The sequence below is a fragment of the Aedes albopictus genome, chromosome 3 (assembly GCF_035046485.1).
Source record: "Aedes albopictus strain Foshan chromosome 3, AalbF5, whole genome shotgun sequence".
Lineage (NCBI taxonomy): Eukaryota > Metazoa > Arthropoda > Insecta > Diptera > Culicidae > Aedes > Aedes albopictus.
The window spans coordinates 189,639,674-189,653,962 of record NC_085138.1 but is presented as its reverse complement, the minus strand read 5'-3'; the positions used below and the strand labels follow the sequence as shown (position 1 = coordinate 189,653,962).

The window sequence follows — 14,289 nt, the reverse complement described above, 5'->3', positions numbered from 1 at the left end:
CAATACCCAGTGACTGTGCCGAGGGAAGGCCCTACGAGGGAGTAATCCAGAATCGGATGAAAAGTCGACTATTAGACTCTAGTTGGCTATTAGACTCAAGCGCAAGGATTACCTATATGGCTGCAGAATCATTCCGGAATAGAATGATCTACCTGATGGTTTGTTGTAGACGGGTGAAATAAAACATCAAATTCCTTCGGAAGTCGACAAATTCTGATAACGTCGCTCTAAAACTCCGACTACTTGCAGGTCCTTCTCAAGCATTGTCCATGTATCGCGTCCGTCAAGTACATACTAGTGGTCTTTCTGGGTCGTTTTGTACATTCATTTGGTGCGGGAATGAATCTTCTTTTATCGCAGTTTTTTCTGAATCCAGTAGTAGGCAAGACTTCCACTGATGATGGACCTTTGAATTTCACGACATTTTCGTTAGTTACTACTACTACCTCATGTACCCGTCTGTCTATCGTGACATTACTATCTAGGCAGATCTTGGTTCCACACACCAGCTTAATTTGTTTTCTACGCCTTAACCACTAGTCCGACCTTTGCTGCTTTGCGTTTCAAATGGGTGTACAGCTCTGTTATCGTTCCAAATGTTTTTGCGATTGAAGCGATGTTGAAGTTTGGGCATGAGGCATCTTCTTGTCCCCGGCGAGATTCGAATGAACTGGATAGTTCACCCGAAACCTTTACGCAATTCTGCACACCATCCATCGTTGTGCGTACAATACTGTCGTATGTCGACTTTCAGTCGATGAATTGATAATGCGTTTGGGACCTGCTATTCACGGCATTTTTGAAGGATTTCCCGAACAATAAAGATCTGGTCCGTTGTCGACAGGCCGTTGATGAAGACGGCTTGATAACTTGAGCTTGAGCTTGTTTGACCGCCCGTAGTTGCTACTCCAGTATCGCCAGACCAGCTATGCTTGCACATGAAACCAATGAGATAGCTGCTTGGGACCAACAGGCATCTTCAGTGCGTGAGTATTGATGATCTTCTATTTTTGGGCGACAATACGTCAGGTTGCAGGTCAATGTGGAGATGGGGAGGAAAAAGATGATGCCAATCGCTTGTTGCTAACAGGCCGTTGGGGTTCACGCATTGGTGCGTGGGTGCCAGGCGTAAAGTGATAGATTGCGTGAAGTGAAGTTTACTATGACCCAAGCGACACAGTATTAGAACACATATATTAGAACCAAATTCAAAAAGACTTCATTTCTAAGTCTCGGGGCTTGTTGAATCAAAAAAAAAATATTTCTTTGTTTTCAATATTCGAGAATGCACATCGCCAAAAATTGGCAAGATTATTCAGTTTTACCCTCAGCTTTTCAAGAGCAGATCTGGTCGTGAACGATAGCTCACTATCAGTGAAGCATATAATAACAGTATCCGTGTTCGAATCTCGCATTTTTTTATTTCGTTATCACTTTTAACAAAAATATTTTGTTTTTGAATCTAAGTCCATGCATATTTGTTTCTAAAAAATATAGTCTTTGACTCTACAAAATTGCTTAGTTTCAAAGCAATAATGTTATAGATTCAAAGTTGAAAAGTATTTGAAACTAAAATCAATATCGTGAAGGCTGATTTTAGAAACAATGAAAAGAATGCTTTGAAACTCATACCAAATGTATTAGATTCAAAGCAAAATGGTATTAAGCCGTAGTTCAATGATTTATTTGCTTTGATTCAAAGCACTTTATTTTTGAGTTCAATATATTTTTTTTCTGCGTGTATATGATAGATTAACAATGTGCTGTCAATCCGTTTCTAGTTCTAGCGATGTGTATGAACATCAATGCTGATCTAGTTCTAGCGATGTGTATGAACATCAATGCTGAGAAGGTCATTTCAACATATCCAGATTCAATCACCTACACACTAAGAAAAAATCACCGGCTTCGGTAATGTTTTCCCAAAATCTCAACCGTTAAGTTTGTTTTACAGGAAAGGTAGTAATTGTCACCGAATCTCGTTAGAGTTTGACAGATAAACGATAACATTTTACCGGAATTCGGTATTTTTTTACAGATTTTTGTTAAAAATCCGTTACCCAACGCTCAGCAGTTGAGATTTCAGTAAAAATTACCAAACGCGACTAGCTGTGTACACCTCATTTCAGAAGCTGAACCTTAAAATATGGTTTATGAAAACATGTGCGGCTAGAACAGTTCTACAAGAAAGTCACGGAAAAACGCTCTATCTCCAAAATTTAAGGTAAATGTGGTCTACAAGCCCGAATAAAAAATACAGTACAAAAACCGAACGTTGTATTGTAACAGTACTATTTAAAACCATATTTTTACAATAGACACTACTGTAAAAATAAAAATACAAAAACAATAAAATGTAATGTAAACACCATACAGTAAATTGTAAATGAGATTTTTACAATATACTAGACGGTTGGTTAAGTATCGTAACAATATAAAAAAAAATATTTTTCTCCATATATATTTTTTTGCAAAACCATACATTATATTATAAATGAATTGTTATAAATACTGATACGTGGGTTTTAATAAACCGTACATTGTATGGTACACATATGGTTTCAAACAATAAAATGTACCGTAAATATATTGTTTTTAATTGTAGTTTCAGTACTGATTATACATTTAATTAAATGGTTTTGGAATGGTTCTCTTTTGTTATGTTGTATTGGTTTACATTACATAAACCATATAATGTTATATTATCTTGTCATTTTCCTCCTGTTAATGGCTTACTAGCATTATGAGATACGCTTTGGGAATTCTCCAGAGCGTTTTGGATAACCCTTCATATATTGGATCGCCCACGTCCAAGTCTGAGTCGAGGTCTGAGTAGTCTCTGATTGCATTAACAGTTGAAGCTTAGGCTCCCATGCCCCACCAGCCAGATAATCGGGTTTCGCAAACTAAGCATTATTTGTGGCAACACTTTGAGCGGCATGATGGAACTATGCCGGGCGCGCTAAGTATTATTAGACCACTAATGTAGTTGCATGAAGTGGGTGACGAGGTACATAAGTATCATTACAGCGTGCTTAACCGTTATTGCAATATTGAGGCTCCAGTTTGACTAAAGTTTAAAATACACGGAAATACATAACAACTCATGAGAAAACTGTCAAGTTCGATTCAAGTATAAGTTAGGTGAAAAAGCGAAACCGCAGACGAACCTATATTAAAAGTGATTTCAGTGTTCAGTCCAGTCCATGTGTTAAAGATGGCTCTACGTCAAAGATAAAGTTTGTCAATCGCATTTGATTCGATTGTGGTCGAAGGCAAGTTCACATGAGAGAAGAGGAGAAAATTCCCCTAAATGCAAATACAGAAATAATAGTGTTGAACTCATCCACTGATTTACGGTAATCTGACCTGCATCATTCCGGGTTTGCCTACATTCGTATTTCTCTCATCGCACTCTACACACCTAGCCCGCCATATCTCTTGGACCCCTGCTTGGACCTGCAGTTCTTAGAATAGGACATTTGGTTTACCACTGATTTAAACATGTTATTGATTTTCAATTGATGTTTCAACTTATTCACTTTTTTCTCTTTCCTATGAAAGCTTTCCTTTGAATCAAAAAAGTCACAAACATCAACAAAACAAAACACGGAAAAAATGTGAAACTGAATAAATCTGGTGTTCGATTTGAATAGGTCGAATCTGCATATGAATCACAGCAAACATACGACCTATTCAAATCGAACACCAGAAATAATTAAAAATTCACGGAAAAATAATGTTTCGGAAAAGTGAATGGTTCAAACGTAAGAAAAACAGTATAATATATTGTTACATAAAAAATCCAATGTAAATGTATAGTATAGCGAACCATTTCATTACAATACACTTTATTGTAGCTGGTACACTGTATGGTGCAGAAATGGTTTTCACCATACACCCTATGGTTAGTTTTTATCCGGGAGTAGCCTAGTGATTAAGGCTACGGATCGCCAATCCGGAGACGGCGGGTTCAATTCCCGTCCCAGTCGAGAAAATTTTCTCGACTCCTTGGGCATAGTGTATCATTGTCCTTGCCTCACAATATACAAATTCATGCAATGGCAGGTGAAGAAAGCCCATCAATTAAAAACTGTGGAAGTGCTCAAAGAACACTAAGTTGAAGTGGGGCAGGCCAAGTCCCAGTGGGGACGTAGAACCATAAAGAAGAAGAAAAAGAAGTCATCGACAACCTTTGAAAAATTCCAATTGATATTCATCATGGCATTTTTCGAAGATAGTCGATGGCATTGACCTTAACTATTAAAGTGAGAGGGATTTTTCCATGAAGAAAGTCACTGGTCCACCCGCACAAGTTTTTCATATAACATATTTTCAGGTTCACCAGCTGAAATGAGCTGTAGATGATTGAATGTTCATAAGTCGAAAATACATTTTTAGCACTGATGAACATGCGTTTATAGATACTTGAGATGCATATCGACACTGATTTTTCATTTGGGCCTAACTGACATTTTTGAGTTCTTTTCATCGATCCTCTCTTTGTGTTAGAGAAGAGAGTATAGAGAAGTAGATGGAAGGATACGAAGTAGGGGGAAAGGGACGAGCCAGGGATTGAACCCATGACTTCCTGTATATGAAAAACAAGTGGTAGCCACTAGGCCACCAAGCTCATCTGCTCGTCGATGAAACCGGTTGATAACTTCCCACGAACTCATTCTTTTGAGATGACAGACGACGAAAGATGATCTGGAATAGCTGGAGCTGATGAATGGCATCCTTAACTTCTCCCAGCGTGGGAGCTGCATCATTTTCATCCTCTACTGCACTGGTGTGATCGTTTCTTCCATTGTCGTGGTCTGCTCTGGCTTCGTTCTCCACGTCATTCAGGTGCTCTTCAAAGTGCTGCTTCCACCTTTCGATCACCTCAAATTCGTCCGCCAACAGGCCCTCGTCTATATCGCGGCACAAAGTCGTTGCCGGACGCGTTGAGCTTTCGATAGAACTTCTGCTGTTTCCTTTACTGTTAGCAACGTTCCAAGTTCTGCCGGATTCCTTGCTGCAGCATAACCGCCAGCGCTGCGTTCTTTTTTTTTTTACAAAATCGCTCTGCACTCCTCGTCGAATCATTCGTTCCACCGAGTCATTTCCACGTACCCGATGGCACTCTCGGCTGTATCGTTGATGGCTGCTTTTACTGTACTCTAGCAGTCCTCTAGAGGGGCCACGTCGAACTTGCCCTCGTCTGTCAAGATTTTGCGCTTAGGCTGAGGTGACATCCGATTGCTTCAGTCGCTCTAGGTTGTGTCGTGGTGGTCGCCGGTACCGTGCATTGTTGATGACGGAAAGTTTTGAGCACAGGTTGATCATCGCCATGTAGTAGTCGAAGTCGATGTTAGCAACACAATAGGTCCTGACATCGATTATGTCGGAGAAAAGCCATCAGTCAATTTGAACATAGGTAGTTGATTTGCGATTCTATCTGCTGTGGTGCTCTCCAAGTTAACGATAAGGAAGGCGGTTTTGGAAAAAGGTGCTAAGTATGGAAATGTTTTTGGAAGCGGCGACATACGAATATATGTCGTAGGTCGTTTTCATTCGTCAGCTGGTGGACGATGACCTTTACAAACACCTCCTGAAGATGTAAATGTAACAGTTTTATTTTGATTTTGTTACTCTTATACATTGTATTACCCCAACAAACATTAGTGCTGTAGATTGTAGAACAATCCGCTCCTAGGCTTGATTCTGAAAATTTTAGCTGAAAAGGCTATCATTGTTAGTAGGGACTCTTCTGAAGATTTTTATTCTATGATCATCGTTCTTAACATTTCAGTTATCTGTCACTAAAGCAAAGACATTCAGTCCTTGCACTCGCTTTTCCCCTCTTGCCCACATCAATATGCCAATCATCCGAGCAGAACCAACACGTGATGCCGAAGATCATCGGCGCTCAGGATTGCTCACCCTCTCCCTTCGATGATCGACTATAACGACAACGACGACGAGGGTAAACTGCCGACTGCTCAGGACTACCGGCACCGGGAGGTGTGGTTTCAGACCCACAGGCTTTTTTTTTTGCTTCCTCACAGACGACCGTTTCCAGCAATCGGATACGTCCTCATCCAGCAACAACGGGTTTGTGTGTATGTTCGGGCTGTTGTGTGATTCCGCTCGACGTGGGTCGTGATTTCTCCTGCATCAGAGGCAAACAAACCCTTCCCACTCTTCTGCCGAGGGCCCCATTTGAGAGCTGTTGCTTTCCCTTTCCAATAATGTCCCACCACCATCACCGCAGATGAAGACGAACACGATGCTGTGAGTTTTTTTTTATTTGCTTCTTTCCTGTCGGATTGGGAAGGGATGAACTAGTTGGACCACCACGCACGCATAAGAAAAAGATTCTTGCCGAAATCGTTAGGAGGGCTTCTGTAACGGTTTTTCGCAGCATCCTTTTGTTCACGACTTTCCAAGCACGTTTTAGAGCGCCGAATCCGTACGCATTTTTCTTTCGTTGAACTTCTTGACACAATAATAAGGCGATTTTCGAGAAGTGCGAGTTGTGATGGGGAAATTAATGATTTATAAAAAAATATGAATGATAAAGAGCATAAATTAGAGAACGTTAGATTTCGGAAGGAGATGTTCTTCAACTGTTTGCGAAGGGGTATTTTTTTCGGTTAGCTTCTCAATTCGACCGTTATTTTTTAATGCCTTCTATACAACAGTGAAATAATTAGAATGTTTGTTAAACTTGTTCTATTCTTTTATTTTCTTTTCAGTGGTGGAAACATCCTCTCCGTCCAACGAAGCTGAGCTTCAACTGTACCGAGTGTTGCAGCGAGCTAGTCTGTTGAATTATTACGATACGCTGCTGGAAATGGGTAAGTTTGACTTTGTGAGCAAGTTGAAATTATTATTGAAAGGTTAAAGGGCTTAGTTTAGTTTAAATATTAAGGACATTGTCTTGAAATGCCGCTTCAACATAGCATCAAAACTTCAAACGCTCAAATCTCCAGAAACAAGCTTTAAACAACAATGCATTTTATTTTTCTGTTCTTGCTCACTTGTAATTAGCTTTAAAAAAGGCTCATGTGCGCTGCACACTCGTTCCAGCCCCATATAAGGGCGGTCATAAATATGATTTTTTTAGTTTTATGATGAAACAGCTAAATTTGATGCATATTTGCATTCCAAATGCGTTTTTCCGTTGTTTATTGAAAATGGGCTCAATCGAGTTTTTGGCTTTACGGAGCCGAAAATCATTATTTTGCAGTTTGGGTTACCAGCTCATTTGGATAAACTAAAACTAGTTTAGGTGGTCCACGGTAGTCGAAACTGCTCAAGAATAGGGAAACACACATAATGTGATGGATAGATTGTAAAAGTTGGGAAAAAATGATCCCTGCAAAGCAATATGGGAGGTATTTGTTAGTTTTTAAGTATATTGAAGGTACGACACATAAGTGACTAATAAGTCACTAATCTGGTCGCAAATGGTCGCAGCTAAATTTGCCAGAAAATCATTGCTTATGATTATAGGGAAGTTTTATAGAAAAACTTCCGAAGGGGTCAGAAGGGGAAACATATTTTCCAGCTTGTAGAAAATTTTCAATGTTTGGTACTTTGTGGAAAAAGCATCTAATTCGGTCACACTTATTCAAATAAAATGATAAAGAATGGTATCTTAATTTATGACAAACATCGATTTCAACTATGGAAGAATCGAACACAATCAACCAAATACATGTCGAATCGATGAAACTTTTTAATAAAGTGATGAATGCATAGGACTGAGTTTAGAAAAATTCAAATAAAATTTCTACTCAAGAATATCCACTTTCATGAGCTCTGCGGAGAACTTTCGGCATATATTTGATAAAAGTAATGATTGATCCTAGTTTAAAGCATTAAACTTGATGTTTCGGCAATGATATCACAGTTTTGTTGAGGTCAAATTTTTGGATTAATGACCTATGGCGGAACCACTGTGCGCTGGTTTTGTTTACGAAGAGATTTGTGCCCTCGAAATCGTGAGTAGGTGCCAAAGTCGGCCATTGTGGCGGCCATTTTGGGTTTCTAACAAGTCTGTCCTTAATTAGTAGATGTAATAGGGGAGTCCATCTGCGTAGTTTTCTAAACTTCCGGTTTCTCAGCGGATGGAGGAAGACTTGATGTTCAGATCTACTTACTACTTACTTTCAGTCCTATGCACTCACGGTGGTGCAGAGGGCCGAATTGGGTTTTTAACCCTAAAAGGGATACCTGGGGTCCATTGGACCCCAGGCGCCTTTCAGAGCTCGTCTTTGATGGAACATACTCAGCGAGGTGACGAAACTGAAGCCATGAAGGTATCCCTTTTAGGGTTAAATTTAGAAAAAAAAAAATCAATGATTTTATATTTTTAAACGGAAGAGCATCTTTTTTCTGAACCACTATGATTTTTTCAGATTTTCAGAACTTTATTTTGATACCTAAAATTAATTTCAGAGAGATTTTTTGAAATCACCTTTTGACAGTTGAGCAACTGTTTTGACAGCTCCGCCCAGTATAAAATCCGACGAGGGGTGATTCATCAAATCGCTCCCATACAAACTTCAAATTGACTTTTAAATAGGTTCCCGGGCACCAAAATTCATGGAAATTTGGATTTCGGCTCATTTTGGCATGCAGGATTCAGAATATGGAATTATCTCAATACCGCTAAAGAAGCCAATTGAAAGATTTCCATCCTGGGCCAGATCACATTTCTGTCGACTTGCTTGATTTCGTTGTTGAGGCTGCTCCGCCATGAGCCTCTGGGTCTGCCTCTGCTGCGATGTTCTGCTGAGTTTCAATCTAATGCTTGCTTGCAGATTTCGTTTCCGCCCCTGCGTAGAGTGTGGCCGACCCACCTCCACTTTCGCTCCCGAATTTCTGTCGCTATCGGCTTTTGATGACATCGACGATGGAGCTCCAGGTTGGAGATCCAATTGTGAGCCCACCATGCACGAATTATATACCGCAGGCATCTATTGATGAAGACCCGCAGCCATTGAGTATTCTCCACTGATACACACCAGGTTTCACTGGCGTATAGCAGCACAGATTTCACGTTCGAGTTTGGTGCATTCGGATTTTGGTGCATCGACTGATTTGGTTGTTTTTCCATACATTTCTTAAACTCGCAAAAGCAACCCTCGCCTTCTTGATCCGTGCACCTATGTCGATCTTGGTGCCGCCATCGCCCGCCATTTGACTACCAAGATATTGGAAGCTTTCAACATTCTCCACTGATTGCTCAGCTACCGTAAAGCTGGAAGGGTTGATCGTGTTTACATCCAACGATTTGGTCTTGTTGACGTTGATGGTAAGACCTGCCACTGAGGAGCGATTGGCAAGATCATCGAGCTTGCTCTGCATATCAGAGCGCCGTTGAGCTAGGAGAGCAACGTCATCAGCCAATTCGAAGTCATTTAGGTGCTCCATGGTAATGGGCTGCCATAGCAATCCATGATTTTGTTTACGGTGAATTGCACCAACCAGGATTTTCAGATCCTTATTCACAATTACAGATGAGTCTCAAACTATCTATTTTTATATCTATAAGTATACTATCTACTTTATGCCCACCACACTTTCTCATATGTCTATAACGCCTACAAGTTATGCAGCCAAGCGAACTGTGCCACATTATCTTCCCAGTTATCAAAAACACACATCTATCATTTCACTGGCATTCACGCACCAAATGCAAGAACCCTTCTGCCAAAAACAACAATTTTCCAATAACACTTCGACATCCGCATGACTTTGTGCAGGCGTAGAGGATTCAACGTGGGATTCAACGGCCAGCAATGAGCAAGCGATTGTAATCATCACTTTCCTACATTGACCAGCAACCTGTCCTAGCAGGCGTCAATCGCGCCTAAAAATAGAAGATCACCAATACTCACACACTGAAGATGCCTCTTGGTCCCCAACAGCTATCTTGGTTCCTTGTACGTGTAGCTGATCTTGCGATATTGGAGTAGCAACTAGGGCGGTCAATCAAGCTCAATGTGACACTAGCCACACGACTAAAGTTCCCAAATCTATTCTTAAAAGCAAACTTTGTAATGTGGAAATCTTATAGCCAGCACAATTATCAAAATAACTCGATTGGATATGGCCATAGATGTAGCAAATATGCACAGAGATTTTTCACAAGAAATCACCTTGATGAGATGTTGATTGAAGGAATCGATAAAGAACACTGTCGCAATTTCGAAAATATTTTTTTAGCCATTCTACATGGACAAAACATTGAAAGTTCTACGAGGAGTTGACAATATACCTTCTAGAATTTCGCTGTACATCTTCCAAGAAACTCAATATTTCTAATGGAGACATCTAACGTGAAACATCATTTCCTTATTCCAGGTGGCGACGATCTACAACAGCTTTGCGAGGCATGTGAAGAAGAGTTTCTCGAAATCATGGCCCTGGTGGGTATGGCGTCGAAACCTCTCCACGTGCGACGACTTCAGAAGGCGTTACAGGAATGGGTCACCAACCCGTCCGCTTTCCAAAATCCTCTCACCAGCATGGATACCCCGTCAAGGCTGACCTACAGTCCAGGACCCGGATCGATAGCACGTAGTGTTAGCAGCTACCCTACAGCATCCGCACCAACCTCTAGCTTCATTGCAAATCCATCGTCCAGTACAAATCTACAGCAGTCGTCTTCTCTGGGGCATCTAGCAACTAGTTTAACGAGCAGCAGTATCAGTAGCAACGTGGTCAGCCCTATTGGGTCCACCACCGCTAACCCACTGCAGTTGTCGCCGAGCCTTACCGAAGATCAGGTCATCAAGATCATCCAAGCAGCTGAACGGCTGTCCCGGACGATTCCCCGTCATCTGGAACCACGACAGCAAAATGTCAAAAAGCGCACAACCCGCGACCTGGAGCAGGTGATCGCCATGAGTGAACACGACCCTCGTCGGATGGAAGAGATCCGGAAGTATTCCGCTATCTACGGGCGCTTCGACTGTAAACGAAGGCCGGAAAAGCCGTTGACCCTACACGAGGTGTGCGTGAACGAAGCTGCCGCCCAGATATGCAAATACGTGCCGGCTCTCCTCACCCGACGAGACGAACTGTTCCCCCTGGCACGGCAGGTCGTCAAGGAGTGCGGTTTCGGTCACTCTGCCAGCATTCGACTGACCGGCTTATGGTAATTTGTGATGCATCTCATTTAAGTTCCCAAGTAGATTAAAGTTTGTTTTTATTATTCGACAGCCAAACGCAACCCAGTCGACATGAAGAGTTGGATACCGCGCAGCAGATGAAACGGGCACGCTTGTCCAGTGATACCAGTTCCGATCTCGGAAAGGTACTTAGAGTTTTCCCCCGGCGGTGACCGCTTTCACCAATTCCCAACGCTAATTTTGAAGTGTTTTTTATAGCTGCCAATAGTTTCGTACAATTGATTCGCTTTTATCTTTGTATATTTCCCCAATTAGTTACATTTATCAGTTCCCCCGCCCGCGTATTTCGGTTTCACACGCAGCAAAAATTACGCTTATGTTTCTTCCGTTGCAGCTTCCACCCACCACGCAATATATGTGCCTATGAGCTTCCCCGCTAAATGCTTCTTCCAGCCTGGTTACCAAACCGGAGCGCACAGTCCTATGCAAAAACGCTTATAGATCCCGCTTAGTGCTTTAGTGCTTAGGACGCAAAATGCTAACCAGAGCTTCTTCCGTTGTTGTTACTGTTGATCCTTGCTTATAGAGTTGGCTTTTTTGAGCATTTAAGTATCCTTTTTATTTATTTATTTTATACTTATTTCGTTAATCAAATTTACTTTATTTGTTGATTTATTTTACATAGGTTATTATTTATTATCGACATGTTTTGGTATGGTGCTTATTGTTGGTTTTGATGAAACCAAAGAATTAAAATTCTCGTGCATGCTAGTAGTTTGTTAAAGTGCGTATTAGAATAGAATTGTTTGTTGCAAATAATGACCAAATAAAAATATTTTTGAATGGTCGTCGTAGGTTGCAAAATACACATAAATCTTGATGAAGTCTTCAAAATGACCTGTACGTGCAAATGGGAGTGTGTGCTTGTTTACTTTTTATCTTATCTATAATTAAACTAGTCTCGGTATATTTGGATTAGAATGCAATACACTGTATTATTACTATGCCACATCCTTCACTTGAAGGTTTTTTTGTAAAATTTTTCATGAACGAATTGATGCTAAACTTGACACTTTTTCTAATTATATCGAGCTCGGACAATAAGGAAATCATTCTTTGTTGAAAACCATAGTAAATTTTTTATAAAAGCACTTGAAACCTAGGTACACTATCTCCCATTGCTAGATAGGTTGTTTTGTATTGTTCATCGAGAAATGTGAATGTTGATTAAAAATTGTTTTACAAAAACGTTCCGTATAAATAGTTTTGCATTTCTTTCGAACCACGTGTACACAGCCACTCCATAGAAAATCGATATTGTAGAACTCCGAGTGTCGTGATATTTACAACGAAAATAATTGGACCCGTATTTTTTTACGTCTTTATCGTCTTGGGACCATCCTGATTTTAGAAGATTATCAGAAAATTTACAATATTTAGCGTAACATAATAAAAAATCCACGATGTATGCTTTAAGGTTTTGAAATATGATTTTTTTTATTTGAAAAGTCATATTTTACCAAACTAGGCTTTTTTAATTTGACTATATTTGGAATCCTTATGAATTATGAATACAAAAAACATACCTGTTATCACTTAAAAATGCAATACAATGCAAGGCAATTTAAGAGTAGTTAGTATTAAAATATATGGCCTTCTATTTTCAAAAACAAAAAAAAAACATCTCAAAAACTAAAAAAAAACACATCGCTGTTTTTTTTAATACTTATGTTACGCCAAACTTTCTGATGAAAAATATAAAAATAAGCGTGCTCTCATGATCCAGAAAACCATGGAGACTTTAAATACAAAATTATTTAAACATTTAGGTCTCCGTGTCTAATAATTTTCAATGAACTACAAATTTGCAAAGTATGACGATCTTAGGAGCTCCACTATATTGATTTTCTTTGGAATGGCTTCAAATGCATGATATACACACCAAATTTTTTGAAACGCTTTCAGCACAAAAAAAATCAGCAAAATAAATTGCTGAATTTCAGCAAAAAATTTGCTGAATTTCAGCACAACGTTGCTGATCAACTGTCAAAATTGCTGGATGGTTCAGCAAGTTGAAAAATAATTGCTGATATTCAGTAAATTCGCATTGCTGAATGAAATCAGCACAAAAAAAATCAGCAAAGTTTGCTGAATACCAGTAAACACAATTTGCAGTGTAGGTATTTCGACATTTCGTATAAGGATGTTTGGCATGACGATGATTAGGTGCCTTCATTGAAATGCTAGCTGTGCTTGTATGGAATCGGATTATGCGAAACATCGTTACCTAATCAAAATAAGACATGGTTGTATTAGTCAAATTGATATTTTGCTAAACAATTCATGTTCATGAAGGGTCGTCCATAAAAAGGGGGAGTGGGGAGTCCCTGGAATTGCTTCAAGCCATGTATTAGCTATGGAAAAATAGGCAACAAGGGGAGGGGGTGTTGAAAATTGGGATGCTACGTCGTTTAAGGATGACTCCTAATGCAATAACTAGAGCTAACTTGGTAAGGTAGGGTTTCAGCTTGTTACGGCTATTCGAGCTAGATCCGATTTTACTTTTCGTACATTTTTTTCAACTAAAACTTGTGCCTCCTCCCTAACATGCTACGAAATTTATGTATGCTCGCTTAAAATTTGCTTCAAGGTGACGTAGCCCAACATAATTAAAGAAAAATAACATTTTGCAACAATCGAACCAAATCGCGTGAAACCATTCGAAACCCAAGATCACTCGCGACACACGTTTCTCATTTTATAATGTTGAACAGAATATGAACAAATTACATTTCATAAGGGGATGTCCTTAATTACGTAAGGCTTTATGGGGAATGGGGGGAGGGGGGGATGTGTGGTTTGAGAAATATTTCGCTAGAGATCGTCTCTATTTCTTGCAGAAATTCAAAATGATTGTTTCAGTTGAAAAAAAAAAAACAATCATCTAAATAATTTGAAGCTTAAAACGTATAGCTAGGTGGATCTCCAATAGGCCTTAAATTCCAAACAGTTAACAAAAATAATGAAGTTTATTTCGACGTATACCTGATTCTAACAAACCCGATGATTCAAGGTTCCTGTTTTATCGAATCGAAAGTGTCATCAGAATTACGATATATTTTTCGTGTTCCTTTTGGGATGTCAAAAAATGGTCAAA

General features: G+C 39.8%; 1 protein-coding gene across 3 annotated transcripts in view; it reads left to right on the top strand.

The window, feature by feature from the left end:
* The window catches only part of LOC109429145 (NGFI-A-binding protein homolog), a 103,479-nt gene that overhangs the window by 81,337 nt on the left and 7,853 nt on the right, over positions 1-14,289 (top strand). For all 3 annotated transcript variants that reach the window (XR_009998804.1, XM_019704995.3, XM_062856963.1), the window contains exons 2-4: positions 6,744-6,845; positions 10,363-11,158; positions 11,224-11,317. Coding sequence is in view for 2 of the 3 variants with exons in the window: in XM_019704995.3 (XP_019560540.3) it covers positions 6,744-6,845; positions 10,363-11,158; positions 11,224-11,317 (992 nt within the window). In the remaining variant the exon portion in view is untranslated. The remainder of the gene's footprint in view (positions 1-6,743; positions 6,846-10,362; positions 11,159-11,223; positions 11,318-14,289) is intronic.